General features: G+C 38.2%; 2 protein-coding genes across 3 annotated transcripts in view; one reads left to right on the top strand and one right to left on the bottom strand.

The window, feature by feature from the left end:
- The window catches only part of cfl1 (cofilin 1), a 31347-nt gene extending 11840 nt beyond the window's left edge, over window positions 1-19507 (top strand). The window contains exons 2-4 of the mRNA XM_061900244.1: window positions 392-702; window positions 4311-4387; window positions 18722-19507. Coding sequence (XP_061756228.1) covers window positions 392-702; window positions 4311-4387; window positions 18722-18834 — 501 coding nt within the window. The 3' untranslated portion in view covers window positions 18835-19507. The remainder of the gene's footprint in view (window positions 1-391; window positions 703-4310; window positions 4388-18721) is intronic.
- Window positions 19508-22672: 3165 nt separating this feature from the next.
- The window catches only part of prss23 (serine protease 23), a 30561-nt gene continuing 25733 nt past the window's right edge, over window positions 22673-27500 (bottom strand). For both annotated transcript variants that reach the window (XM_061900243.1, XM_061900242.1), the window contains one exon: window positions 22673-27146. In XM_061900243.1, coding sequence (XP_061756227.1) covers window positions 26080-27138 — 1059 coding nt within the window. In that variant the 5' untranslated portion in view covers window positions 27139-27146 and the 3' untranslated portion in view covers window positions 22673-26079. The remainder of the gene's footprint in view (window positions 27147-27500) is intronic.

Below are 27500 nucleotides of genomic sequence, written 5' to 3'. Positions count from 1 at the left end.
TAACACGGCATATGTGATTGATGCCCATTGCGTTGCTCATATGTGCTGCTATGGTTATCGTCACGATTTTCTGTCATTCAAATAAAATAAAATAAAAACAAGAATATTTGCGCTGCTCTCTGGCCTGAATTCTAAGATTTCAAGTCTAGAACACATGCCTTTTAATGTAATAAATAAAACTAAGCTGTTTGTAAGAAATGCAAACCACCAAATGACTCCTTCCTAAACGAGTCAGCGCTTTTCTTCCGATCACTCGCTCATACCAGTGGTTTTGAGAGATGATAGACACCGAAGAAATATATCCTTTTATATAATTGCAATTTCCAAAGGAAACAAAAATAGATTGGCAAATATACGCTGACCAAATGCTAACAAGCCGTCCTCTCCGCAGACGTCCGGTGTGAAAGTCACAGATGAAGTCATCGCCGTCTTCAACGAGATGAAGGTGCGCAAGGCTCAGGCCAACGAGGAGGAGAAGAAGATGAGGAAGAAGGCCATTCTCTTCTGCTTGAGCCAGGACCGCAAGAACATCGTGCTGGACGACGGCAAAGAGATCCTGCTGGGCGAGCTGGGCACCACCATCCAGGACCCGTACCAGCACTTTGTCAAGATGCTGCCCCCCGACGACTGCCGCTACGCCCTGTACGACGCCACCTACGAGACCAAAGAAACCAAGAAGGAGGAGCTGGTCTTCATCTTCTGGTGAGGGGGTGTCCTTACCAAACATTACTAATGAGTTCCTGAGTCAAACTGTGTCTCCATTATCAACATTTTCTGAATCATCTTCACTGTGGGACAGGGGTGTCAAAATCTTTTTCATTGAGGGCCACACGGCAATTATATGAATATGTATATATATGTGTGTATATATATATATATATATATATGTATATGTATATGTATATGTATATATATATATACATATATATATACATTTATATATATATATATATATATATATATATATATATATATATACATTTATATATACGTATATATATATATACATATACATTTATATATACATATATATGTATGTATGTGAACTGTGAATTATATTTATATAGCGCTTTTCTCTAGTGACTCAAAAGCGCTTTACATAGTGAAACCCAATATCTAAGTTACATTTAAACCAGTGTGGGTGGCACTGGGAGCAGGTGGGTAAAATGTCTTGCCCATGGACACAACGGCACTGACTAGGATAGCGAAAGCGGGAATCGAACCTGCAACCCTCAAGTTGCTGGCACGGCCACTCTACCAACCGAGCTATACCGCCCCGTATGTATACATAGATGTATATGTATATGTATATATACACACGTATATATATTTATAATGTGTATGTATGTGAACTGTGAATTATATTTATATAGCGCTTTTCTCTAGTGACTTAAAGCGCTTTACATAGTAAAACCCAATATCTAAGTTACATTTAAACCAGTGTAGGTGGCACTGGGAGCAGGTGGGTAAAGTGTCTTGCCCAAGGACACAACGGCAGTGACTAGGATGGCGAAAGCGGGAATCGAACCTGCACGGCCACTCTACCAACAGAGCTATACCGCCCCGTATGTATACATATACATATATATATATATATATATGTATATATAATTAGGGGTGGGCAAATTAATGCGTTAATTACGAGTTAACTCATCAATCTATTAACGCCGACAATTATTTTATCGCACATTTGCGTATGTTGTTTACATGCTTTTATTTTGTTAACGCCTTTTCTTAAAAAGATGGCGTCGCCCGGATGGGCTTCGGGGTCGAGGGGCTCTTGGTAATGATGGAACATTTGGCAAAAATACCGGACAATTCTGCAAATTTCATGGCTGGCTTACAGCGTGGTCACTCCGGGATCACTTACGACCGCCAGACAATTCTGGATGTGGATAGATCGGGCCGTTTTGGACTGAATGACACGTGCTTGCTAGACCGGCTAGCTAGCATGGGAATACTTTGCCGACTACATCCAGCGGCTTGTGAAGCAGCGGAGTATATGTGTTTGTCTTATTTATGAATAATGCAGACGAGGAGTGTTGGCTGAGTTCTTAACGTTTGCTTTCAGAGCGTGCATATCACAACATACAAGATGCCGTCATGGCGACACAACCTATACCGGGCTACCGCGCATGCTCGTCACTCCTGTTGCATGCTGGGTAGGGTCGTTCTTTTTTTCCCTGGCTCATAACATCACAATATAGTACCATGTATATGCGTTCAGTTTATCAAAGCACCAAGCAAACAATTGGAAAATTCCCATCATATCAATTCCTAGATATGGTCATAATTATTTTAAGTGCACTACGCAGAATAAACACAACATTATTAATATTGCTACTACGGATAATTTGATCAAAAATTCCCTAAAACAGCCCACTACCTATAATATAGTTTTTTTAAACATAAGACCCTGATAAAAAAAATGTTTCTGCTGTTACCTCAGAAATTGCCTGTTCAGATGTTATGATTGTGGCTCAGAGATTTGTATGTAGATTATATTTATTTTCCATAACAAACAGGATAACTTAAATACCCTGGCAGTGGCAATGAGCATAAATGTTTGTATTTATATTTTTGAGTTGATTTTCATAAAATATGCTTTTTAACTGCTACTGTTTAACAAGGACTGATTTAAATTGTGTTTGCACAACAAATGTTTTGGCGCTTTTGTTCATGTGAGAGAATATTCCAATGAAGGTGCACTACACACTACTTTTGAATTCATTATTGGGCTTCGCGTATACAATGCAGTTAATCGCCATTAATCGGAGAAATAGTGCGATTAACTTCGATTAAAATTTTTAATCGTTGCCCAGCCCTAATGTATGTATGTATGTATGTATGTATATATATATATATATATATATATATATATATATATATATATAACAAAATATTTTTTTACATGACCTGCAAAAAAAGTATTAAAATTTTACTTAAAAACAGGCAGCTCGGTCAGAATTTTTTTTTTTTTTTTTACAGCATATACAAATTTTTATAAATGGAATGAAATGGAGAAACACCACTTTTTTTTTTTGAGCTGTAAAATTCAAGCAACAGAGCTGACAGTGTGGTTTTTTTTAAAAGGTTTTTATTTTTATTTTATTTTTTTATTTTAGTGTCTTAATGTAAATGGAAAAAAAACAATACCAAAGTTATTTTACAGTAAAAAACTCAAAAGTCGGCGGAATTTATAACCGTAAAATTTATTGTCAATTTTACAGTCTAAAATTTGATCGATAATTTTAAAGTCAAGCAGATATTTAAGTAGCGATCCATTATTTATTTTTATTTTAACAAAAATATTTTTGGAGAGTATAATATAATATTTTGATCAAATTTAAATTGAAAGGATATACAACTGCATGTGGTACATGATTTATGCCAAAAGGGAAAGAACAAATATGTTTTGTAAGAAAAGATGAAGCGTTTTATTGACTCCATTATTTCCAGGCTTTTGTGGGCCGCATAAGATAATGTGGCGGGCCAGATTTGGCCCCCGGGCCTTGAGTGTGACACCTGTGCAAGCTGTGCTCTAGGAGGTAGTAATCATTCCACAACAGTCACACAAATAATGTAAACATTGCTTTTCTATGGAGTTTGTGTGAGCAATCCAGGCCTTCAGCGGACGTCGTCAATTTTGTTTAGCGCCTCACTTCTGTCTTTATTCTTCATATTAAAAGGATTTGTTAAAAAAAAAATGGAGGTAAATCCAATTCTCCGAATGTCACAAGTGCACACCATGTGTCTCCTCCCCTTAGTGGTTGGGACTTTATTATTTAATCGATTAATATTATTATTTATTAATAATACCATTTAGACTTAGACTTCCTTTTATTGTCATTCAAATTTGAACTTTACAGTGCAGATAAGAACAAAATGTTGTTGCATTAGCTCATGGTAGTGCAGGATAAAAAAAGCAAAAAGGTGCAGATATAAATAAATAAATTACTGTACAGATAAATATATTGCACTTTTGCATATGCATCCAGGCTTGTTATATTGTCTTTATATTCCAGCCACTTAATCCATTTGGGGGGGAATTTAGGGTAATTATTATGATGAGTTCAAGAGTATTATGGCCTGAGGGAAGAAGCTGTTATAGAACTTGGAGGTTCTGCTTTGGAGGCTGCGGAACCTCTTTCTAGAGTCCAGCAGTGAAAACAGTCCTTGGCGGGGGTGGGAGGAGTTTCTGCAGATTTTCTGAGCCCTGGTAATTAGTATTTGGACATATTTACTAAACTCTATTTCCAGGTACTGTGGCGCTTAAGCAGCGATTGAATGATCCCTTTTTGCCATTGCAGGGCTCCAGACTGCGCTTCCATGAAGAGCAAGATGATCTATGCCAGCTCAAAAGATGCTATCAAGAGAAAATTTGAAGGTACGTAATAGGGTTGCACGATACACGCGATAGAGCTTTTAAATTACCAGTAGAGTGGAAACTAGGGATGATGTTCGAAAACAGGTTCTCCAATAATTCGAGAAAAAATGATTCCATGCATTGGAATTCCTTTTTGAGAACCGGTTCCCGTTATCGAAGCCACTATACCGTATTTTCGCGACCATATCAAAAGGCGCCATGTCAGTTACGGGTGCTATTTCTGTATTTAACGCATAAATGAGGCACAGTTCATTTAGGGCGCAGGCATGGTTAAACATACGCTAGCACAGTGGTTCTCAACCTTTTTTCAGTGATGTACCCCCTGCGAACATTTTTTTTATTAAAGTACCCCCTAATCAGAGCAAAGCATTTTTGGTTGAAAAAAAGAGATAAAAGAAGTAAAATACAGCACTATGTCATGAGTTTCTGATTTATTAAATTGTATAACAGTGCAAAATATTGCTCATTTGTAGTGGTCTTTCTTAAACTATTTGGAAAAAAAGATACAAAATAACTGAAAACTTGTTGAAAAATAAAGTGATTCAATTAAAGTTTTCTATACATAGAAGTAATCATCAAGTTAAAGTGCCCTCTTTGGGGATTGTAATAGAGATCCATCTGGATTCATCAACTTAATTCTAAACATTTCTTCACAAAAACAGAAATCTTTAACATCAATATTTATGGAACATGTCCACAAAAAAATCTAGCCGTCAACACTGAATATTGCATTGTGTCATTTCTTTTCACAGTTTATCAACTTACATTCATATTTTGTTGAAGTATTATTCAATAAATATCTAAAAATCTCACGTACCCCATGGCATACATTGAAGTACCCCCAGGGGTATGCGTACCCCCATTTGAGAACCACTGCGCTAGCATGCATGGAAGCTGTTTTAAAAAGGCAGCAGGACCAAAGCTGAGTCGGGTTGTACCTTAAGTGAAGTATTTATCAATGTCCCCTATTTTTCGGATTGTAAGTCGCTCCGGAGTGTACGTCGCACCGGCCGAAAATGCATATAGGAAAAAAATATATATACGTCGCATTTTTGGGGGAAATGTATTTGATAAAATCCAACACCAAGAATAGACCTTTGAAAGGCAATTTAAAATAAAGAATAGTGAACAACAGGCCTAATAAGTGTACGTTATATGAGGCATAAATAACCAACTGAGAAGGTGCCTGCTATCTTAACGTAACATATTATGGTAAGAGTCATTCAAATAACTATAACATATAGAACATGCTATACCTTTACCAAACAATCTGTCACTCCTAATCGATAAATCCGAGGAAATCTTTTTCCTCGATGTCGCTTCTAAACAACTCTGCCAACTCCAAAGGTATGCACCGCTTCCTCTTGTCGTTTTCTGTTGCATATTTCACTACGTCCAGCTTGTAATCTGCAGTACATGATTTCCTTTTTGCTGCCATTTTTGTTCAGCCCTTCTCAGTTTTTATAAGTTACCGCCAACGATTAAATGATCCATTTTAATAGCTACAGCAGTAGCGTATAGCAGTTAGCATTCCATGACCCACAATGCACTTCTGCCATGACCCCCCCCCCGCCGAATTCTGTTTGGTTTATGTGTATGTGACGATTGCTGACATTTTCTTTGTCTCTTCCGCGAATGAGATAAATAATTTTACGGTAATGTGTTAAAAATTTCACACATAAGTCGCTCCGGAGTATATGTCACACCCCTGGCCAAACTATGAAAAAAAACTGACTTAATAGTCCGAAAAATACGGTACTCACATAATTTTATGATCAATCCTCCTCCACAAATCCATCAAAGTCCTCGTCTTCTGTGTTTGAAACTTTTATTAGTAGATTGCACAGTACAGTACATATTCCGTACAATTGACCACTAAATGGTAACACCCCAATAAGTTTTTCAACTTGTTTAAGTCGAGGTCTACGTTAAAGGGGAACATTATCACTAAACCTATGCAAGCGTCAATATGTACCTTGATGGTGCAGAAAAAAGACTATATATTTGTTTAACCGATTTCCGAACTCTAAATGGGTGAATTTTGGCGAATTAAACGCCTTTCTGTTTATCGCTCTTTTTGCAATGACGTCAGAACGTGTCGTCTCCGAAGTAATACAGCCGCCATTTTCATTTTCAACGCATAACAAACACCGGGTCTCAGCTCTGTTAATATTCCGTTTTTTCAACTATTTTTGGAACTTTGGAGACATCATACCTTGTTGGTGTGTTGTCGGAGGGTGTAACAACACTAACAGGGAGGGATTCAAGTTGCACCACTGGCAAGAAATCTGCCGCCAGACCCCCATTGAATGTGCCAGAGTGTCTGCACATTTTACCGGCGATGACAGACATGGCACAGAGATGTATGGATAACCTGCAGATGCATTTGAAACTATATTACGTTTCCTTCCACCCACATTTAATGCGAAACAAACACTTACCAATCGAAGGATTTAAGTTGCTCCAGTGTCAAGAGATGCGAAAATCCTGATCGTTTGGTCCGCACATTTTACCGGCGATGCTAACGCAGCTATTTGGCCATGCTACGGCTATGAATAGCGTCAATAGTTATTCGCTCAATAGCTTCAGTTTCTTCTTCAATACTTTCATACTCCAACCATCCGTTTCAATACATGCGTAATCTGTTGAATCGCTTAAACTGCTGAAATCCGAGTCTGAATCAGAGTCTGAATCCGAGCTAATGTCGCTATATCTTGCTGTGGTATTCGCTGTTGTTTGTTTACATTGGCAGCACTGTATGACGTCACAGGGAAATGGATAGTCGCATCGCAAATAGCGAAAATCAAGCGCTCTAAAGCTTTTTTTAGGGATATTCGGGGACCGGTAAAATTTTGAAAAAAAAATTCAAAAAATACAACAAGCCACTGGGAACTGATTTTTATTGTTTTTTAACCCTTTTGAAATTGTGATAATGTTCCCCTTTAATCAATTTATGGTACAAATATATACTATCAGCATAATAGTCATCACACAAGTTAATCATCGGAGTATATACATTGAATTATTTACAATCCAGGAGGTGAAATGTGTGTGTGGCGGGGGTGGGTTAGGTTTGGTTAATATCAGCAATTCAGTCATCAACAATTGCATCATCTGAGGAATGGACATTGAAACGGTGTGGGTCTGACTTGGTAGGATATGTACAGCGAACAGTGTCCGAAATGAACAGCTGGGCAAGTTCTCCCATCAAACACGCCAGATTCCCCTCTCCTCGTTTTCAAAGTCAGTCTCGTTGCCGTGGGGCTCCTCGGAAAAGCTTTTGCGAAAGCTGGAACAACAGTGCAAGCAGACACGTTAGCGCGAGCATCCAGCATCCATTCACAAATTGTGGCGTGTAACTCGCCCGACACTGTCTCCCAGTTTTGGTGAAGCTGTGCGGGTCTGTCATCCGTCGCTCCCATGACGCTCACAACTTCAGTTTAAACGTCCTCTTTGCATGTAAACATTTGGGCTTATTGGACCCTAATTACAATAAAAAGTAAGAACCATCTTTTAATGTGATGTACTTAGTCCATAAGTACACACATGTGTACCTCATGTTTAGTGACATGCTAATTTTAATTTTTACACTTTTTTTTTTTTTCAATTTGGATTGTATGTTATACTCTTCTGACACCACCAGATGGCAGTATAAGTGTCCACATACCGTATTTCCTTGTATTGCCGCCAGGGCGCTAATTATTTTAAAACCTCTTTCCATGCGGTAAAGGCAAGCATGCGCTAATTATTTTAAAACCTGTTCTCACTGCGGCGCTTACAAAGGCATGCGGTAAATTTAGGCCTGCGCTTAGAAATTTGAGTGTGATGTAAGGATACCATCATGAAAAGCACATTTAATAAAAAAGTTATTATGGTCTTACTTTGCACAGCTCTATCTGATCAAAAGCATTGATAACTTGTTTATAGAAGTCTTCCTTATCTTTATTCAGTTTTAAGTCTCTGTCTCGATGGAGATCATCCTTTATTACCTCCTGCTTCGATTGAAAGTCCAGTTTAGAAAACTGTTTTATTTTAGATATGTAATCCTCCATGTTAAAAGTGCAAGCGAGAGGAAAAAATAAACGATTGCTGCTCACTCTTGGTGCTTGTCACTTCTTCTGCAACCGAGTAGTCGCAAGAAGGATCACTAGCGCCCTCTACCACCTGGAGGCGGGAGTCATTTAATGACTCATATTTTACACACGCAGCTACGGTATATTAATAAAACATAGCTGCTTACTGTTCTTTTTAGCATATTCAATAGGTTGGACCTTAAATCCTACTGAATAGCTCTTAATCTTCTTCCCTTTATGCGATTTCAAATGATTGAAATCAGACTTCTCCATTTTGAAAATGACGACAGGTGAAGTGTCACCTGTGACGTGACGAGTTTGACCCGGGGGAAATTCTAGGCATATGCTAATTATTTTGCGAAACGAGATTGTCTGGGCGGAAATTCTAGGCATGCGCTAATAAAAATAATATTTTGCAAAACGAGTTTGACCCGGTGCTAATCCTGAGTCGGCGGTAATGCTAAGCATGCGCTAGGTGGCAGTTTCTGTCCATTAGCATAGCAAACTAGCACAACAGTAAAAGCCGACTTCTCTTGCCCCGTTGTGCGTATGGATTTGCTCCCGTGCTGGTCCCCTTCTTGTCTGCAGTGCACTTCACCGGGATGTAGAAAGTGAGCGGCACCACGTCCATGTCAGTGATGTGTTTGTCGACAATTTTTTTTATTTACAACGCACATAGCAGCACTATATGCTCACTGGGGGCGTCCTCTCTCACCTGAAACCTTCACCCTGAAACCTTCACCCTGTAACGCCTGCATGCTGTCCTCAGTCACGTCGGCCTTTCCTCCACATAAACAGCGTGCCGGCCCAGTCACATAACATCTACGGCTTTTGAAACTCAGTGCACACACAACTATCTGGATTCCATAAGAGATTCGATAAGGAATCGGTTCGATAAGAGGATTGTAGAATGGCATTGACATTGTGATAATTTCTTAACGAACATTATCCCTACTGGAAATGCAATTTGCCTTTTAAATTGAACGCAATTTGCCTTTTAAATTGAAGCTATGAATATTATTATATATACACATATATATATATATATATATATATATATACATATACATATATATACATATTATATATATGTGTGTATATATATATATATATATATATATACATGTATGCATGTATATATGTATGTGTGTGTATGTATGTATATGTATGTGTATATATATATATATATATATATATGTATTTATATATATATGTATATATGTGTGTGTATGTCTGAGAGTTAATGGGCAAAGCAGTAAAGTGATGTGTAGGTAGCAACCCAAGATCCCTTCCCCATCAACAACAAGGCTAATCAAGTTTAGTTTAGTTTATTAAGGATCCCCATTAGACTACACCCCAGTGGAAACTATTATTCCTGGGGTCCAGGCAAAAAATCATCACACAATCACTAAACAAAAGATTAAATGCCGTACAATAGGATCAAGTAATAAAATTATGTAATACAAAAATAGCAACAACTAAGAACAAAAAAAAACAATAACTGAGTTTACATAGAAATGTTCATACCAAGAATAAAAAGAGAAATATAAAATATATGTATATATATATAATATGTGCAAAAATAAAACTAGGAACCAAAGGCCTGAAATATACACATTAGTGTACCGAAGACAAAATAAGTGACGAAAAAGTACTACCCATCCATTTTCTACTGCTTGTCACATAATCATTAAAATAATCAATAAAACCAGTTATGACATTAGGTACAATCTAGAATAATCTCTTTCCGCAATACTTCTCCTCTTAATCTATTTTTGAAACCCACTATGCTGGTGATTGAAGTGATCTGAAGCGGACTTTGCCAGACTCAACAACGATTGGGAAAAATCATGAACCGGAACCTTATATTTTTGAGGCCGAACACTAAGAGGATGAGCAATGTTTTAGAAGCCGAGTGCTTAACGGGTGTAGCTTTATTGAAACACTATAGCATGGGCAGCATTGATAGGTGCAAAACAAACTAATCAGATGCAGAAGATGTAATCGATTTTTAAATGTATCGCAATTCAATGAGTGAATGTCAATAATGGACCATGTATTTATAGTAAATAAAGTAATGCAGACAGTTCAAAAATTTGGTTCACTGCACCAAGCCACCTCACTTTACTAAAGGGCTCTTTTGTTCCAGTTTTGCACACGTTAAAAGTGGAAATTAATTTAACTTTTTTTTTTTACAAGTGCACTGTTTTCTAAAATTGCAATTGAAAGGAATAATAAATAAATGTAAAATTGCAATAATATACATGAAATAAAGATGTCTTTATTTTAACAAAAACAATCTTAGTGTACATGAAACATATGTTTATTATTACAATTTAGTCCTTAAATAAAATGTTGAACATACTAGAGAACTTGTCTTTTAGTAGTAAGTAAACAAACAAAGACTCCTAATTAGTCTGCCGACGTATGCAGTATCATATTGTGTCATTTATACACCTATTATTTGGTACACATTATAAAGGACAAACTGTAAGAAAAGGATAATTAATGGACTTGTTAATTTACTGTTAATATATGCTTATTTTCTGTTTTAACTTCTGTTAAAATGTAATAATGACATATTATTCTCTTTTTTGATACTTTACTTTAGTTTTGGATGATACCACACATTTAGGTATGGATCCGATACCAAGTAGTTACAGGATCATACATTGGTCATATTCAAAGTCCCTGTGACGAGATACAATACTGTACTTGGTATCAGTACAGTGGATGTCAGGTGTAGATCCACCCATGGCGTTTGTTTACATTGTGACGCCCGTGAGCTATTTTATCCTCCTACGGTGTGTAGGGAGGCATGTTTAGCTATTCCTCGTCCTCCAGTAATCAGCAAGTACCATGGACTGGACTCTCACTATTATGTGAGATGCACTATGGACTGGACTCTCACACTATTATGTTAGATCCACTATGGACTGGACTCTCACTATTATGTGAGATGCACTATGGACTGGACTCTCACACTATTATGTTAGATCCACTATGGACTGAACTCTCACTATTATGTTAAATCAATTATTGACTGGACTCTCACTATTATGTTATTTTCACTTTGGACTGGACTCTCACTATTATGTTAGACTCACTATGGACTGGACTCTCACACTATTATGTTAGATCCACTATGGACTGGACTCTCACACTATTGTTAGATCCACTATGAACTGGACTCTCACTATTATGTTTTAACTCACTATGGACTGGACTCTCACACTACTATGTTGTATCCACTATGGACTGGACTTTCACACTATTATGTTAGACTCACTATGGACTTGACTCACACTATGTTAGATCCACTATGGATTTGACTCTCACTGTTATGTTGGATCCACTATGGACTGGACTCTCACACTACTATGTTGGATCCACTATGGACTGGACTTTCACACTATTATGTTAGACTCACTATGGACTTGACTCACACTATGTTAGATCCACTATGGATTTGACTCACTGTTATGTTGGATCCACTATGGACTGGACTTTCACTATTATGTTAGATCCACTATGGACTGGACTCTCACTATTATGTTTTAACTCACTATGGACTTGACTCACACTATGTTAGATCCACTATGGATTTGACTCACTGTTATGTTGGATCCACTATGGACTGGACTTTCACTATTATGTTAGATCCACTATGGACTGGACTCTCACTATTATGTTAGACTCACTATGGACTGGACTCTCGCACTATTAACTAGATCCACAATGGACTGGACTCTCACACTATTATGTTAGATCCACTATGGACTGGACTCTCACTATTATGTTAGATCCACTATGGACTGGACTCTCACTATTATGTTAGATCCACTATGGACTGGACTCTCACTATTATGTTAGATCCACTACGGACTGGACTTTCATACTATATTAGATCCACTATGGACTTGACTCACACTATTATGTTAAATCCACTATTGACTGGACTCTCACTTATGATAGACTCACTATGGACTGGATTCTCACACTATTATGTTAGATCCACTATGGACTGGACTCTCACACTATTATGTTAGATCCACTATGGACTGGACTCCCACACTATTATGTTAGATCCACTATGGACTGGACTTTCACACTAGTATGTTAGATCCACTATGGACTGGACTCTCACAATATTACGTCAGATCCACTATGGACTGGACTTTCACAATATTATGTTAGACTCACTATGGACTGGACTCTTACACTATATGTTGGATCCACTATGGGCTGGACTCACACTATTATGTTGGATCCACTATGGACTGGACTCTCACACTATTATGTTAGATCCACTATGGACTGGACTCTCACTATTATGTGAGATGCACTATGGACTGGACTCTCACACTATTATGTTAGATCCACTATGGACTGAACTCTCACTATTATTTTAAATCAATTATTGACTGGACTCTCACTATTATGTTATTTTCACTTTGGACTGGACTCTCACTATTATGTTAGACTCACTATGGACTGGACTCTCACACTATTATGTTAGATCCACTATGGACTGGACTCTCACACTATTGTTAGATCCACTATGAACTGGACTCTCACTATTATGTTTTAACTCACTATGGACTGGACTCTCACACTACTATGTTGTATCCACTATGGACTGGACTTTCACACTATTATGTTAGACTCACTATGGACTTGACTCACACTATGTTAGATCCACTATGGATTTGACTCTCACTGTTATGTTGGATCCACTATGGACTGGACTCTCACACTACTATGTTGGATCCACTATGGACTGGACTTTCACACTATTATGTTAGACTCACTATGGACTTGACTCACACTATGTTAGATCCACTATGGATTTGTCTCACTGTTATGTTAGATCCACTATGGACTGGATTCTCGCACTATTAACTAGATCCACAATGGACTGGACTCTCACACTATTATGTTAGATCCACTATGGACTGGACTTTCACACTATTATGTTAGATCCACTATGGACTGGACTCTCACTATTATGTTAGATCCACTATGGACTGGACTCTCACTATTATGTTAGGTCCACTATGGACTGGACTCTAACACTATTATGTTAGATCCAATACGGACTGGACTTTCATACTATATTAGATCCACTATGGACTTGACTCACACTATTATGTTAAATCCACTATTGACTGGACTCTCACTTATGATAGACTCACTATGGACTGGATTCTCACACTATTATGTTAGATCCACTATGGACTGGACTCTCACACTATTATGTTAGATCCACTATGGACTGGACTCTCACACTATTATGTTAGATCCCCTATGGACTGGACTTTCACACTAGTATGTTAGATCCACTATGGACTGGACTCTCACAATATTACGTCAGATCCACTATGGACTGGACTTTCACAATATTATGTTAGACTCACTATGGACTGGACTCTTACACTATATGTTGGATCCACTATGGGCTGGACTCACACTATTATGTTAGATCCACTATGGACTGGACTCTCACACTATTATGTTAGATCCACTATGGATTTGACTCACACTATTATGTTAGGTCCACTATGGACTGGACTCTCACACTATTATGTTAGATCCACTACGGACTGGACTTTCATACTATTATATTAGATCCACTATGGACTGGACTCTCACACTATTATGTTAAGACTCACTATGGACTTGACTCACACTATTATGTTAGATCCACTATGGACTGGACTTTCACACTGGTATGTTAGATCCACTATGGACTGGACTCTCACAATATTACGTCAGATCCACTATGGACTGGACTTTCACAATATTATGTTAGACTCACTATGGACTGGACTCTTACACTATATGTTGGATCCACTATGGGCTGGACTCACACTATTATGTTAGATCCACTATGGACTGGACTCTCACACTATTATGTTAGATCCACTATGGATTTGACTCACACTGTTATGTTAGGTCCACTATGGACTGGACTCTCACTTATGTTAGACTCACTATGGACTGGATTCTCACACTATTATGTTAGATCCACTATGGACTGGACTCTCACACTATTATGTTGGATCCACTATGGACTGGACTCTTACACTACTATGTTGGATCCACTATGGACTGGACTTTCACACTATTATGTTAGACTCACTATGGACTTGACTCACACTATGTTAGATCCACTATGGATTTGACTCTCACTGTTATGTTGGATTCACTATGGACTGGACTCTCACACTACTATGTTGGATCCACTATGGACTGGACTTTCACACTATTATGTTAGACTCACTATGGACTTGACTCACACTATGTTAGATCCACTATGGATTTGACTCACTGTTATGTTAGATCCACTATGGACTGGACTCTCACACTATTATGTTAGATCCACTATGGACTGGACTTTCACACTATTATGTTAGATCCACTATGTACTGGACTCTCACTATTATGTTAGATCCACTACGGACTGGACTTTCATACTATATTAGATCCACTATGGACTTGACTCACACTATTATGTTAAATCCACTATTGACTGGACTCTCACTTATGATAGACTCACTATGGACTGGATTCTCACACTATTATGTTAGATCCACTATGGACTGGACTCTCACACTATTATGTTAGATCCACTATGGACTGGACTTTCACACTAGTATGTTAGATCCACTATGGACTGGACTCTCACAATATTACGTCAGATCCACTATGGACTGGACTTTCACAATATTATGTTAGACTCACTATGGACTGGACTCTTACACTATTATGTTGGATCCACTATGGACTGGACTCTCACACTATTATGTTAAATCCACTATTGACTGGACTCTCACTTATGATAGACTCACTATGGACTGGATTCTCACACTATTATGTTAGATCCACTATGGACTGGACTCTCACACTATTATGTTAGATCCACTATGGACTGGACTCTCACAATATTACGTCAGATCCACTATGGACTGGACTTTCACAATATTATGTTAGACTCACTATGGACTGGACTCTCACACTATTATGTTAGATCCACTATGGACTGGACTCTCACACTATTATGTTAGATCCACTATGGACTGGACTTTCACACTAGTATGTTAGATCCACTATGGACTGGACTCTCACAATATTACGTCAGATCCACTATGGACTGGACTTTCACAATATTATGTTAGACTCACTATGGACTGGACTCTTACACTATTATGTTGGATCCACTATGGACTGGACTCTCACACTATTATGTTAGATCCACTATGGACTGGACTCTCACTATTATGTGAGATGCACTATGGACTGGACTCTCACACTATTATGTTAGATCCACTATGGACTGAACTCTCACTATTATGTTGAATCAATTATTGACTGGACTCTCACTATTATGTTATTTTCACTTTGGACTGGACTCTCACTATTATGTTAGACTCACTATGGACTGGACTCTCACACTATTATGTTAGATCCACTATGGACTGGACTCTCACACTATTGTTAGATCCACTATGAACTGGACTCTCACTATTATGTTTTAACTCACTATGGACTGGACTCTCACACTACTATGTTGTATCCACTATGGACTGGACTTTCACACTATTATGTTAGACTCACTATGGACTTGACTCACACTATGTTAGATCCACTATGGATTTGACTCTCACTGTTATGTTGGATCCACTATGGACTGGACTTTCACTATTATGTTAGATCCACTATGGACTGGACTCTCACTATTATGTTAGACTCACTATGGACTGGATTCTCGCACTATTAACTAGATCCACAATGGACTGGACTCTCACACTATTATGTTAGATCCACTATGGACTGGACTTTCACGACTGGACTTTCACACTATTATGTTAGATCCACTATGGACTGGACTCTCACTATTATGTTAGATCCACTATGGACTGGACTCTCACTATTATGTTAGGTCCACTAATGGACTGGACTCTAACACTATTATGTTAGATCCACTACGGACTGGACTTTCATACTATATTAGATCCACTATGGACTTGACTCACACTATTATGTTGAATCCACTATTGACTGGACTCTCACTTATGATAGACTCACTATGGACTGGATTCTCACACTATTATGTTAGATCCACTATGGACTGGACTCTCATGCTATTATGTTAGATCCACTATGGACTGGACTCTCACACTATTATGTTAGATCCCCTATGGACTGGACTTTCACACTAGTATGTTAGATCCACTATGGACTGGACTCTCACAATATTACGTCAGATCCACTATGGACTGGACTTTCACAATATATGTTAGACTCACTATGGACTGGACTCTTACACTATATGTTGGATCCACTATGGGCTGGACTCACACTATTATGTTAGATCCACTATGGACTGGACTCTCACACTATTATGTTAGATCCACTATGGATTTGACTCACACTATTATGTTAGGTCCACTATGGACTGGACCTCTCACACTATTATGTTAGATCCACTACGGACTGGACTTTCATACTATTTATATTAGATCCACTATGGACTGGACTCTCACAACTATTATGTTAAGGACTCACTATGGACTTGACTCACACTATTATGTTAGATCCACTATGGACTGGACTTTCACACTAGTATGTTAGATCCACTATGGACTGGACTCTCACAATATTACGTCAGATCCACTATGGACTGGACTTTCACAATATTATGTTAGACTCACTATGGACTGGACTCTTACACTATTATGTTAGATCCACTATGGACTGGACTCTCACACTTATGTTAGATCCACTATGGACTGGACTTTCACAGTATTATGTTAGACTCACTATGGACTGGATTCTCACACTATTATGTTAGATCCACTATGGACTGACTCTCACACTATTATGTTAGATCCACTATGGACTGGACTCTCACACTATTATGTTAGATCCACTATGGACTGGACTCTCACTTATGTTAGACTCACTATGGACTGGATTCTCACACTATTATGTTAGATCCACTATGGACTGGACTCTCACACTATTATGTTAGATCCACTATGGACTGGACTCTCACACTATTATGTTAGATCCACTATGGACTGGACTTTCACACTAGTATGTTAGATCCACTATGGACTGGACTCTCACAATATTACGTCAGATCCACTATGGACTGGACTTTCACAATATTATGTTAGACTCACTATGGACTGGACTCTTACACTATATGTTGGATCCACTATGGGCTGGACTCACACTATTATGTTAGATCCACTATGGACTGGACTCTCACACTATTATGTTAGATCCACTATGGGACTGGACTCTCACACTTATGTTAGATCCACTATGGACTGGACTTTCACACTATTATGTTAGATCCACTATGGACTGGACTCTCACTTATGTTAGACTCACTATGGGCTGGACTCACACTATTATGTTAGATTCCACTATGGACTGGACTCTCACACTATTATGTTAGATCCACTATGATTTGACTCACACTATTTATATTAGATCCACTATGGACTGGACTCTCACACTATTATGTTAGATCCACTATGGACTGGACTTTCACACTAGTATGTTAGATCCACTATGGACTGGACTCTCACAATATTACGTCAGATCCACTATGGACTGGACTTTCACAATATTATGTTAGACTCACTATGGACTGGACTCTTACACTATATGTTAGATCCACTATGGACTGGACTCTCACACTATTATGTTAGATCCACTATGGACTGGACTCTCACACTTATGTTAGATCCACTATGGACTGGACTTTCACACTATTATCACCCACATCTGCGGTCCTCTCCAAGGTTTCACATAGTCATCCACATTGACATCCCACTGGGTTGTGAGTTTTTCCTTGCACTTTGTGGGCTCTGAACCAAGGATGTGGTTGTGGCTTGTGCAGCCCTTTGAGACACTTGTGATTTAGGGCTATATAAATAAACATTGATTGAAGTGGATGACTAATAATAAAGGTGACACAATAATGTTTAGAAGTGGTTTTATTTGGTGTGAAGAACATCATCTCTCGTGGTGTGGCAGGCGGCCATCGTCCAGTCCTACTTTTTGTGCTGACTGAGCACTTTCTTCCTGTTCAAATGTCCCTGGCAGGTTTTACTTTTATTTCAAGCCTTTGTTCACTTTTTAGTCCTTACACTGCCCCCTAGAGGACAAATATGGGATTTTGTACGGAGAGAGACTGTTGTTTTTCCCCCGTGATGAAGCTGAGGTGGGAACTACTGTTTTGCAGGTATTAAGCACGAGTGGCAGGTGAACGGTTTGGAAGACCTGAAAGACCGGCACACTCTGGCAGAAAGGCTGGGCGGCAACTCGGTAGTCAGCCTGGAGGGATGCCCTATATAAATACTCCCTGCCGCCTTCATGGAGGCCTTTCGGGACACATCTGTCGGGTTTAGCTGTTCATTTCCTGTGCGGGTTGGAAAAGGGCGACAACTACAACAACAAAAAAAGAAAATCAGAACCAGCACCATTTGTGGGACTGTGGGGGGAGGGGGGAGGGGATGATGATAATTCCAAAAGACAGCTGTCTGTCATTCCAAGTTAGAGTAGGAAGAAAAAACACAGAAAAGGTAAAGATAGAACTAAAGGAAGGAGGGTGATCAATATTTGTTTTTCTGCTCTTCCAGTCGAGCACCAAGAACAAAACATTTTCTTTTTCCAACCATTTTGAAATTCTTATGGACTTTTTTTTTTTTTTATGCCAAATGTCTAGTTGAAGTTTTGTAACGCTAGTTGTAGTCTCAACTAATCCTCCTCTTCCTTGCACAGACAACATTCTCTTTTCAACATGCTCAAATTCCAAAACCTCTTACCAATTTTTTTTTATTATTTCCTGTTCAGACAAAAACGGCATTTGATGTTATCAGAAACATTCCTCTTTACCTTTTCTTCCCAGACCAGGATCTATTATTTCATTTAACTACCATTGTTGGACAAGTGGTCAGAGTCTAGACTGAATATTGAATGGTGGGTGTTTTGTATCGTCTCCTATCTCTAATAAAAAGCACTAAACTACTGACTTGGTTTTGCTCTTCCTTTTCTTAAACTTTGTATATACATTCCTATATTTCAGTTTTTTGTTTTTTTAGACAGTCCCTGCGTTTGGACCAGATGTTCCTCCGAGGGAATTTAAGTTGCTGGTCAACCCCAAGTTCTTTTGATGACACATAAGCTGATTTTAAATGAATCCCAGAAAGAATAGGTGTTTTGACATTTATGTTTTTTCCAATATGCCACTAGCCCCCCCAACAGAAGCGAATCCCCATATCTGTTCTCCTAAGCCTGGGACGGAGAGAGATAAGAAGGGAGTTATGGCTACTCTTTACATTCAAGCTCAAGGTAGTCTACAGTGTACCATCGATCATGAGAAAGAAAAGAGTACAAGATGGAACACTAGCTATTTCAAATATGACTAGTTAAACTTAAATATGTATATATCTCCGTCAACAGTTAGCCCACAGGTGTCAAACTCAAGGTCTGGGGGCCACATCTGGCCCGCAAACGTGTCAATAAAGTACTTCATATTTTCTCCGTAAATTTGTTTTTTTTTTATTTAGACAAAGATGTACCGCTTGAAATGGCATGCCTTTTAAACTAATAGTATCCAATATTGCAACAAAAATACAGTATATTATACTTTCCAAACATGTTTTAGTCTAAATATATTTAGACTTTACAATTTATGTTCTTTATAGCATATTACTGTAAATTGAAAAATTCTGTTGAACTAGCTGCCAGTTTTTGACGGTAGAATCTACGGTTTTTAAAGGTGTATTACTGTAAATGAATGAAAAAACGGTATTTGTTTTTTACGGGAGAAAAACTGGCAGCTAAGTTGCCAGGGAAAAAAAAAATAACGCACTTTTTTAATGAATATGTTTAAAAAACAAATGTCAATTTAACACAAATGAAATGATAAATGGGTTGTACTTCTACAGCACTTTTCTACCTTCAAGGTACTCAAAAGCGCTTTGACACTACTTCCACATTTAGCCATTTCACACACTGATGGAGGGAGCTGCCATGCAGGCGCTAACCAGCACACATCAGGAAAATGTAAAGGTTTTTACAACATTTTGCAGTAACATTTTTTAAATGTCAAATTTTTACCGTATAATCGACAAGTCTACTTAAAATAATTTATATAATTAATAATGAAATCCAGAGGCAAATTCATACATTATTGACTGTCACAAGCCAGCCGTAACCACCCCCCAAAAAACATTGTTAGTTTTTATATTTATTGTAAAATGTTTTTTAAAAATTCATAATAATTTACATTATTGACTGTCACAAGCCAGCCACACTCCCCCCCCCCAAAAAAAAAACATTGTTACAGTTTTTATATTTATTGTAAAATGTTTTTAAAAAATTCATAATAATTTACAGTAAAATTGTTTTTAAGTTTTTCCGTAAAATTGAAAAGTCTACTTAATTTATATAAATAATAATGAAATCGGAGCCAAATTCATACATTATTGACTTGTTAAGAGCCAGCCATAACCCCCTCCTCCAAAAAAAAACCCCATTGGTACAGTTTTTATATTTACTGTAAAATGTTGTAAAAAAAAAAACAAAATTATTTTAGAGTAAATTTTGTAAAGTTTTACTTAAAAATCGACAAGTCTACTTAACAATTTATATAATTAATAATGAAATCCAGAGCAAAAAATCATACATTATTGACTGTATGATTTAACAGTCAATAATGTATGATTTTTGCCTCTGGATTTCATTATTAATTATATAAATAACCCCCCCCCCCCAAAAAAAAACACATTGGTACAGTTATTATATTTACCGTAAAATTTTGTGAAAAAACAACTATTTTACAGTAAAATTTTGTAAATGTCAAGTTTTTACCATAAAATCGACAAGTCTACTTAAAAATTTATATAATTAATAATGAAATCCAGACGCAAATTCATACATTGACCATCACAAGCCAGCCATAAACCCTCTCCTACCAAAAAAAAAAGAACAATATTGGTACAGTTTTTATATTTACTGTAAAAAAATTTACTATTCTACAATAATTTTGTAAATGTCAAGTTTTTACTGTAAAATCTACAGTAAAAACTACTGTAACAATTTATGTAATTAACAAAAAAAACATTGGTACAGTTTTTATATTTACTGTAAAATGTAAAAATAAAAAACTTGCAGTAACATTTTGGAAATGTAAAATGCTTTTTTACTGTAAAATCAACAAGTCTACTTAAATACACACACACACACACACACACACACACACACACACACACACACACACCCATAACCCCCCCCCCCAAAAAAAACCATTGGTGCAGTGTTTATATTTACTGAAAAAAAAAAACCTTGACAGTAAAATTTGGGAAATGTAAAGTTTTAACTGTAAAATCGACAAGTCTACTTAAAACAATTTATATAATTAAAAATGAAGTCCAGAGGCAAATTTATACATTGACTGTTACAAGCCAGCCATAACCCCCCCTCCGCCCCCCCCCCCAAAAAATATTGGTACAGTTTTTATATTTACTGTAAAAATTTTTACAATTTTACAATACATTTTGTAAATATCAAGTTTTTTACTGTAAAATCTACAGTAAAAAACTACTGTAACAATTTATATAATTAACAATTTCTATAATTAATTAAAAAAAACATTGGTACAGTTTTTATATTTACTGTAAAATGAAATAAAAACTTGCAGTAACATTTTGTAAATGTAAAGTTTTTTTTTTTTACTGTAAAATCGACAAGTCTACCCAAAAAAAAACATTGGTGCAGTGTTTATATTTACTAGGGGGAAAAAAACATTGACAGTAAAATTTGGGAAATGTAAAGTTTTAACTGTAAAATCGACAAGTGTACTTAAAACAATTGATATAATTAATAATGAAATCCAGAGGCAAATTCGTACATTATTGACTGTTAAAAGGCAGCCATAAAACCCCTCTTAAAACACTTTGGTACAGTTTTATTTACTGTAAAATGTTGTAAAAAAATAATTTTAGAGTAAAATGTTATAAATGTCAAGATTTTACCGTAAAATCGACAAGTCTACTTAAAACAATTGATATAATTAATAATGAAGTCCAGAGACATGAAAACCACTTTGACGTCCGTGATTTAGCAAGTTAAACCGTAATGCTTCACAATGACCACACGAGGGCGCCACAAGTCCAATAAAACACAGGCCAACGCTGTCATAAATCTCTTTATTAAAATATATCAAAGCATTTATCCAAAAATAAATTTTAAACATTCTCTAAACGTTCATACTGACACCAGCAAACCCCTTTAGCCTTTGTAGTAAAAACATGTTCTATTAGTAAAGACTCTTTTGGGAAAGCATGGTCGCCTGTTCCTCTGAAAATATCATGCGGAAATTTAACCGTTGTGCACCCCTAGTGGCCAAAACGGACATTACACGTGTTCCTATGATATGATCGTGTATTTTAACCCTGCTTTGCGTTTTTAATAGCGACGTTATTATTATTTAAACAAACGTATACACACGTTCGAACTCCCATGATAACTTAGCAGACCCTAATCCGGGTATTTAATAAAGATGTCCCCCTCTAAAAACCGCTGAATCTTGCCAAGTGAAAAACAAGAAAATATTGCTGTGATGTAATTGCGCTTTGTAACCACCAGATGGTGCCAGAGAACCAGGAACGTAACTGAATAATGCCATCAAACCTCCAAAACTGTTTTTTTTTCTATATCGTAACAAAATCAACGTTATTGACCTCAAATAGTGCGTATTTTGCATGTTTCCATGAAAATAAAAATAAAACTTATAGATAAGATTGTTGTTAGAAAATTTCAAGTGTTGAAAGTAAAAACAAAAAGTTACTGCTTACCTCAAACTGTTTGTTTACAGCAGGGGTCACCAACCTTTTTGAAAGCAAGAGCTACTTCTTGGGTACTGATTAATGCGAAGTGCTACCGGTTTGATACACACTTAAATAAATTGCCAGAAATAGCCAATTTGCTCAATTTACCTTTAATAAATAAATCTATATATACTGTATATATATAAAAATGGGTATTTTTGTCTGTCATCGTGTCGTCCTTTTTTTCCCCTTTTTACGGAAGGTTTTTTTTGTAGAGAATAAATGATGAAAATAAACAATTGAACAGTTTAAAAGAGGAGAAAACGTGCAAAAAATGAAAATTAAATTTTGAAACATAGTTTGTCTTCAATTTCGACTCTTTAAAATTCAAAATTCAACCCCAAAAAATGAAGAGAAAACCTAGCTAATTCAAATCTTTTTGAAAAAATTAAAAAAATTATTTATGGAACATCATTAGTAATTTTTCCTGATTAAGATTAATTTTAGAATTTTGATGACATGTTTGAAATAGGTTAAAATCCAATCTGCACTTTGTTAGAATATATAACAAATTGGACCAAGCTACATTTCTATCAAAGACAAATCATTATTTCTTCTATATTTTCCAGAACAAACATTTGAAAAGAAATTCAAAATTCTTTGAAATAAGATTTAAATTTGATTCTACAGATTTTCCAGAATCATTTTTTTGAATTTTAATCATAATAAGTTTGAAGAAATATTTCACAAATATTCTTACTCGAAAAAACAGAAGCTAAAATGACAAATTACATTAAAATGTATTTATTGTTCTTTACAATAAAAAAAATTACTTGAACATTGATTTAAATTGTCAGCAAAGAAGAGGAAGGAATTTAAAAGGTAAAAAAGGTATATGTGTTTAAAAATCCTAAAATCATTTTTAAGGTTGTATTTTTTCTCTAAAATTGTCTTTCTGAAAGTTATAGGAAGCAAAGTAAAAAAATAAATGAATTTATTTAAACAAATGAAAACCAAGTCTTTAAAATATTTTCTTGGATTTTCAAATTCTATTTGGGTTTTGTCTCTCTTAGAATTAAAAATGTCGAGCAAAGCGAGACCAGCTTGCTAGTAAATAAATACAATTTAAAAAATAGAGGCAGCTCACTGGTAAGTGCTGCTATTTGAGCTATTTTTAGAACAGGCCAGCGGGCAACTCATCTGGTCCTTACGGGCGACCTGGTTGGTGACCCCTGGTTTACAGGCTTTTTAAAAAAAAAATTTCTGTGCTATTTGAGCTTATTAGACCCTAATTGGAATAACAACTAAAAATCATCTTTTGATATGATGTACTTAGTCCATAAGTACACAAATGTGTACTTCATGTTTAGTGACATGCTAATTTATACTTTTTTTCCTATGTTATACTTTTCTGACACCACCAGATGGCAGTATAAGTGCCCACATAAGCGGCCATAAGACCCAAATTCAGTAGTGTACACCATTTTGGAAATAAGAGCTAAAAGGTGCTGTCCACGCATGTGGACACTAAGCCTGTACAGGTTTATTTAAAGGCCTACTGAAACCCACTACTACCGACCACGCAGTCTGATAGTTTATATATCAATGATGAAATATTAACATTGCAACACATGCCAATACGGCCTTTTTAGTTTACTAAATTGCAATTTTAAATTTCGCGCGAAGTATCCTGTTGAAAATGTCGCGGAATGATGACACGTGTTTGTGACGTTATTGGTTGAGCGCACATTTTAGCCCTGCACCACTCACGGCTAAAAGTCGTCTCTTTTCATCGGATAATTACACAGTATTTTGGACATGTGTGTTGCTGAATTTTTTGCAATTTGTTTTATTAATAACGGAGACGTCTAAGAAGAAAGATGTTGGTGGATTGCAGCTGCCTTTAGCAACACAAACACAGCTGGTGTTTGCTGTGAAGCTTTAGCGAACATGTTACTCTACCACATGTCAACCAGCAAGTTTTTGGATGAGAAAATTGTGATATTAAGTCGGCTCTTGCCGGAGACTTGTGCGGAGTAAGCGTCCTCCTGCAGCAGCTGTGATCTTGGCTTCTCCATTGGCTTCTACCAGAGACACTGGCGGTCACCGCAGTCCTCCGACTTTCAGGTACGACCATATAATCTCACTAAAACACTATTAACACAATAAGGGATTTTCCAGAATTATCCTAGTAAATGTGTCTAACATCTGAATCGCTCACACTGCCCTCGCCTTTTTTTTTCTTTTCTAATGCTTCACTCTAACTTTCCTCATCCACAAATCTTTCATCAGCGCTCAAATTAATGGGGAAATCGTTGGTTTATCGGTCCGAATCGCTCTCGCTGCTGGTGGCCATGATTGTAAACAATGTTCAGATGTGAGGAGCTCCACAACCCGTGACGTCACGCGCACATCGTCCACTACTTCCGGTACAGGCAAGGCTTTTTTGTTAGCGACCAAAAGTTGCGAACTTTATCGTGGATGTTCTCTACTAAATCCTTTCAGCAAAAATATGGCAATATCGCGAAATGATCAAGTATGACACATAGAATGGACCTGCTATCCCCGTTTGAATAAGAAAATCTCATTTCAGTAGGCCTTTAAGATTAAACAAAAACCATAAAATCTGTATCGATAGAACTGAAGTTGCTAAAAAGTCATAGAAGCGGCGAAAGCGAAAACAACATTTTTTTTCCGAGTTATCGACCTTCCGGTTGCACAAGGGTTAAAGGCTGACGAGGCCCAACTAAAAACACGTCGGTGGTCTTCAGTCTTGGGAACAGTCCAGACGGTTGCCGTGCACCCAGTAGCAGATCTGAGCGAACTTGAGCGGCGTGATGCGCACGGCCACGTTGTAGTCCTTGTTCTCGCCCTCGATCTCCAGCCACTGGTGGCCTGAGAAGATCCCGATGACCTTTCTCTCCCAGCGCTCCAAAGAGTTGTCCCACACCCGCCCGTACACCCCCGAGCCGCTGGCCCCGGGCCTGGCGTCGCAGTGCTGGTAGATCAAGTCACTGGACTCTTGCTCCACGGGGCAGAACCTGTAGACCAGCTGGCCCGGTCGGTCGCTGTCAAAGCCCGAGAAGTGGATGCGTCGGCCCGCCAGCTCGTCCAAGGAGGGCGCCACCGCCAGGCGCATGAAGGGCCGGCGGTGGGGCGAGCGCAGCTCCAGCAGGGCGTAGTCGAAGTCCATGCTGACGTCCTGAGGGCCCTGAATCCAACCTTTGGGCACGCGGGTGCGCCTCACCCGCAGCCAGCGCACCAGAGGGTTCTTCCTTAACGGGGGGTCCGCTAGGGTGTTGTTGACGGACGGCGGGATGAGGAAGCCCACTCGGAGCTTGCGCGCCCCTTTGACGTAATCCTTGCCGTCGTGCACGCAGTGGGCGGCGGTCAGGACGTGCCAGCGCGACACCAGGACGCCGGTGCAGCCGGTGGAGATCCGCACAGCCGCGGAGAAAGGGTAATCCAGGAGGAAGTTGTCTCCTTGGATGTTAAAGCGGCCGTCGGCGCCGTAAATCTGACGCCTCACTCGCCTGCGCCCGGCGTGGTCCTCGCCCTTGCCCTCGCCCCTCACGTCCACGGTGGTGAGAGTACGCGAGCCGTCCCAGTAGAGCGTCTCGAAGTCCAGCTGGTCCGCGGCCCGCCGCCCGTGGTGGAAGCAGCTGGCGTTGCAGTGAGTGGTCAAATCCAGGCGAGCGCGGGCGCTGAAGCGGGAGCGACCCAGAGGCGTCGGCCGGTGAGGGAGCAATGTGGGGACGTGCGTGACCGGCAGGGAGGACGACAGGACCAAGGGCAGGAGGAGCAGCGGGGTCAGGAGGGACTTCATCGTGCCGTCTGTTGAGACACGAAGGCTGCAATTAAGTAGAGTTCCAGAGACCTTTGGAGTAGTCAGTGTGCATCTGGGCTTGAATACGCCGAGATGCCCCGACACCAAAAGTTAAAAATGGCACCTCGTTAGAAGCATTTAGCTCACGCCTTAAAACCCTTAAAGAAAACCTGTTTCAGACCAGTTAACCTGCCGCTTCTCTTTTTTGCCCCAGAAGACCCCAGTGTGGACCATTCCTGTATGGAAACCTCGACTGGCCCTCAATGGACCGGACTCTCACATGATCATGAATCCTTGGCAAAAACCGCACCCACTTAGCATCCGTTGGATGTGGTCCAGACCGGTGATTGTGGTTCGTGCAG

This window comes from Nerophis ophidion, linkage group LG05, assembly GCF_033978795.1.
Source record: "Nerophis ophidion isolate RoL-2023_Sa linkage group LG05, RoL_Noph_v1.0, whole genome shotgun sequence".
Classification (NCBI taxonomy): Eukaryota; Metazoa; Chordata; class Actinopteri; order Syngnathiformes; family Syngnathidae; genus Nerophis; species Nerophis ophidion.
The sequence above is the reverse complement of the archived record's forward strand: the minus strand, read 5'-3'. Positions and strand labels throughout refer to the sequence as shown.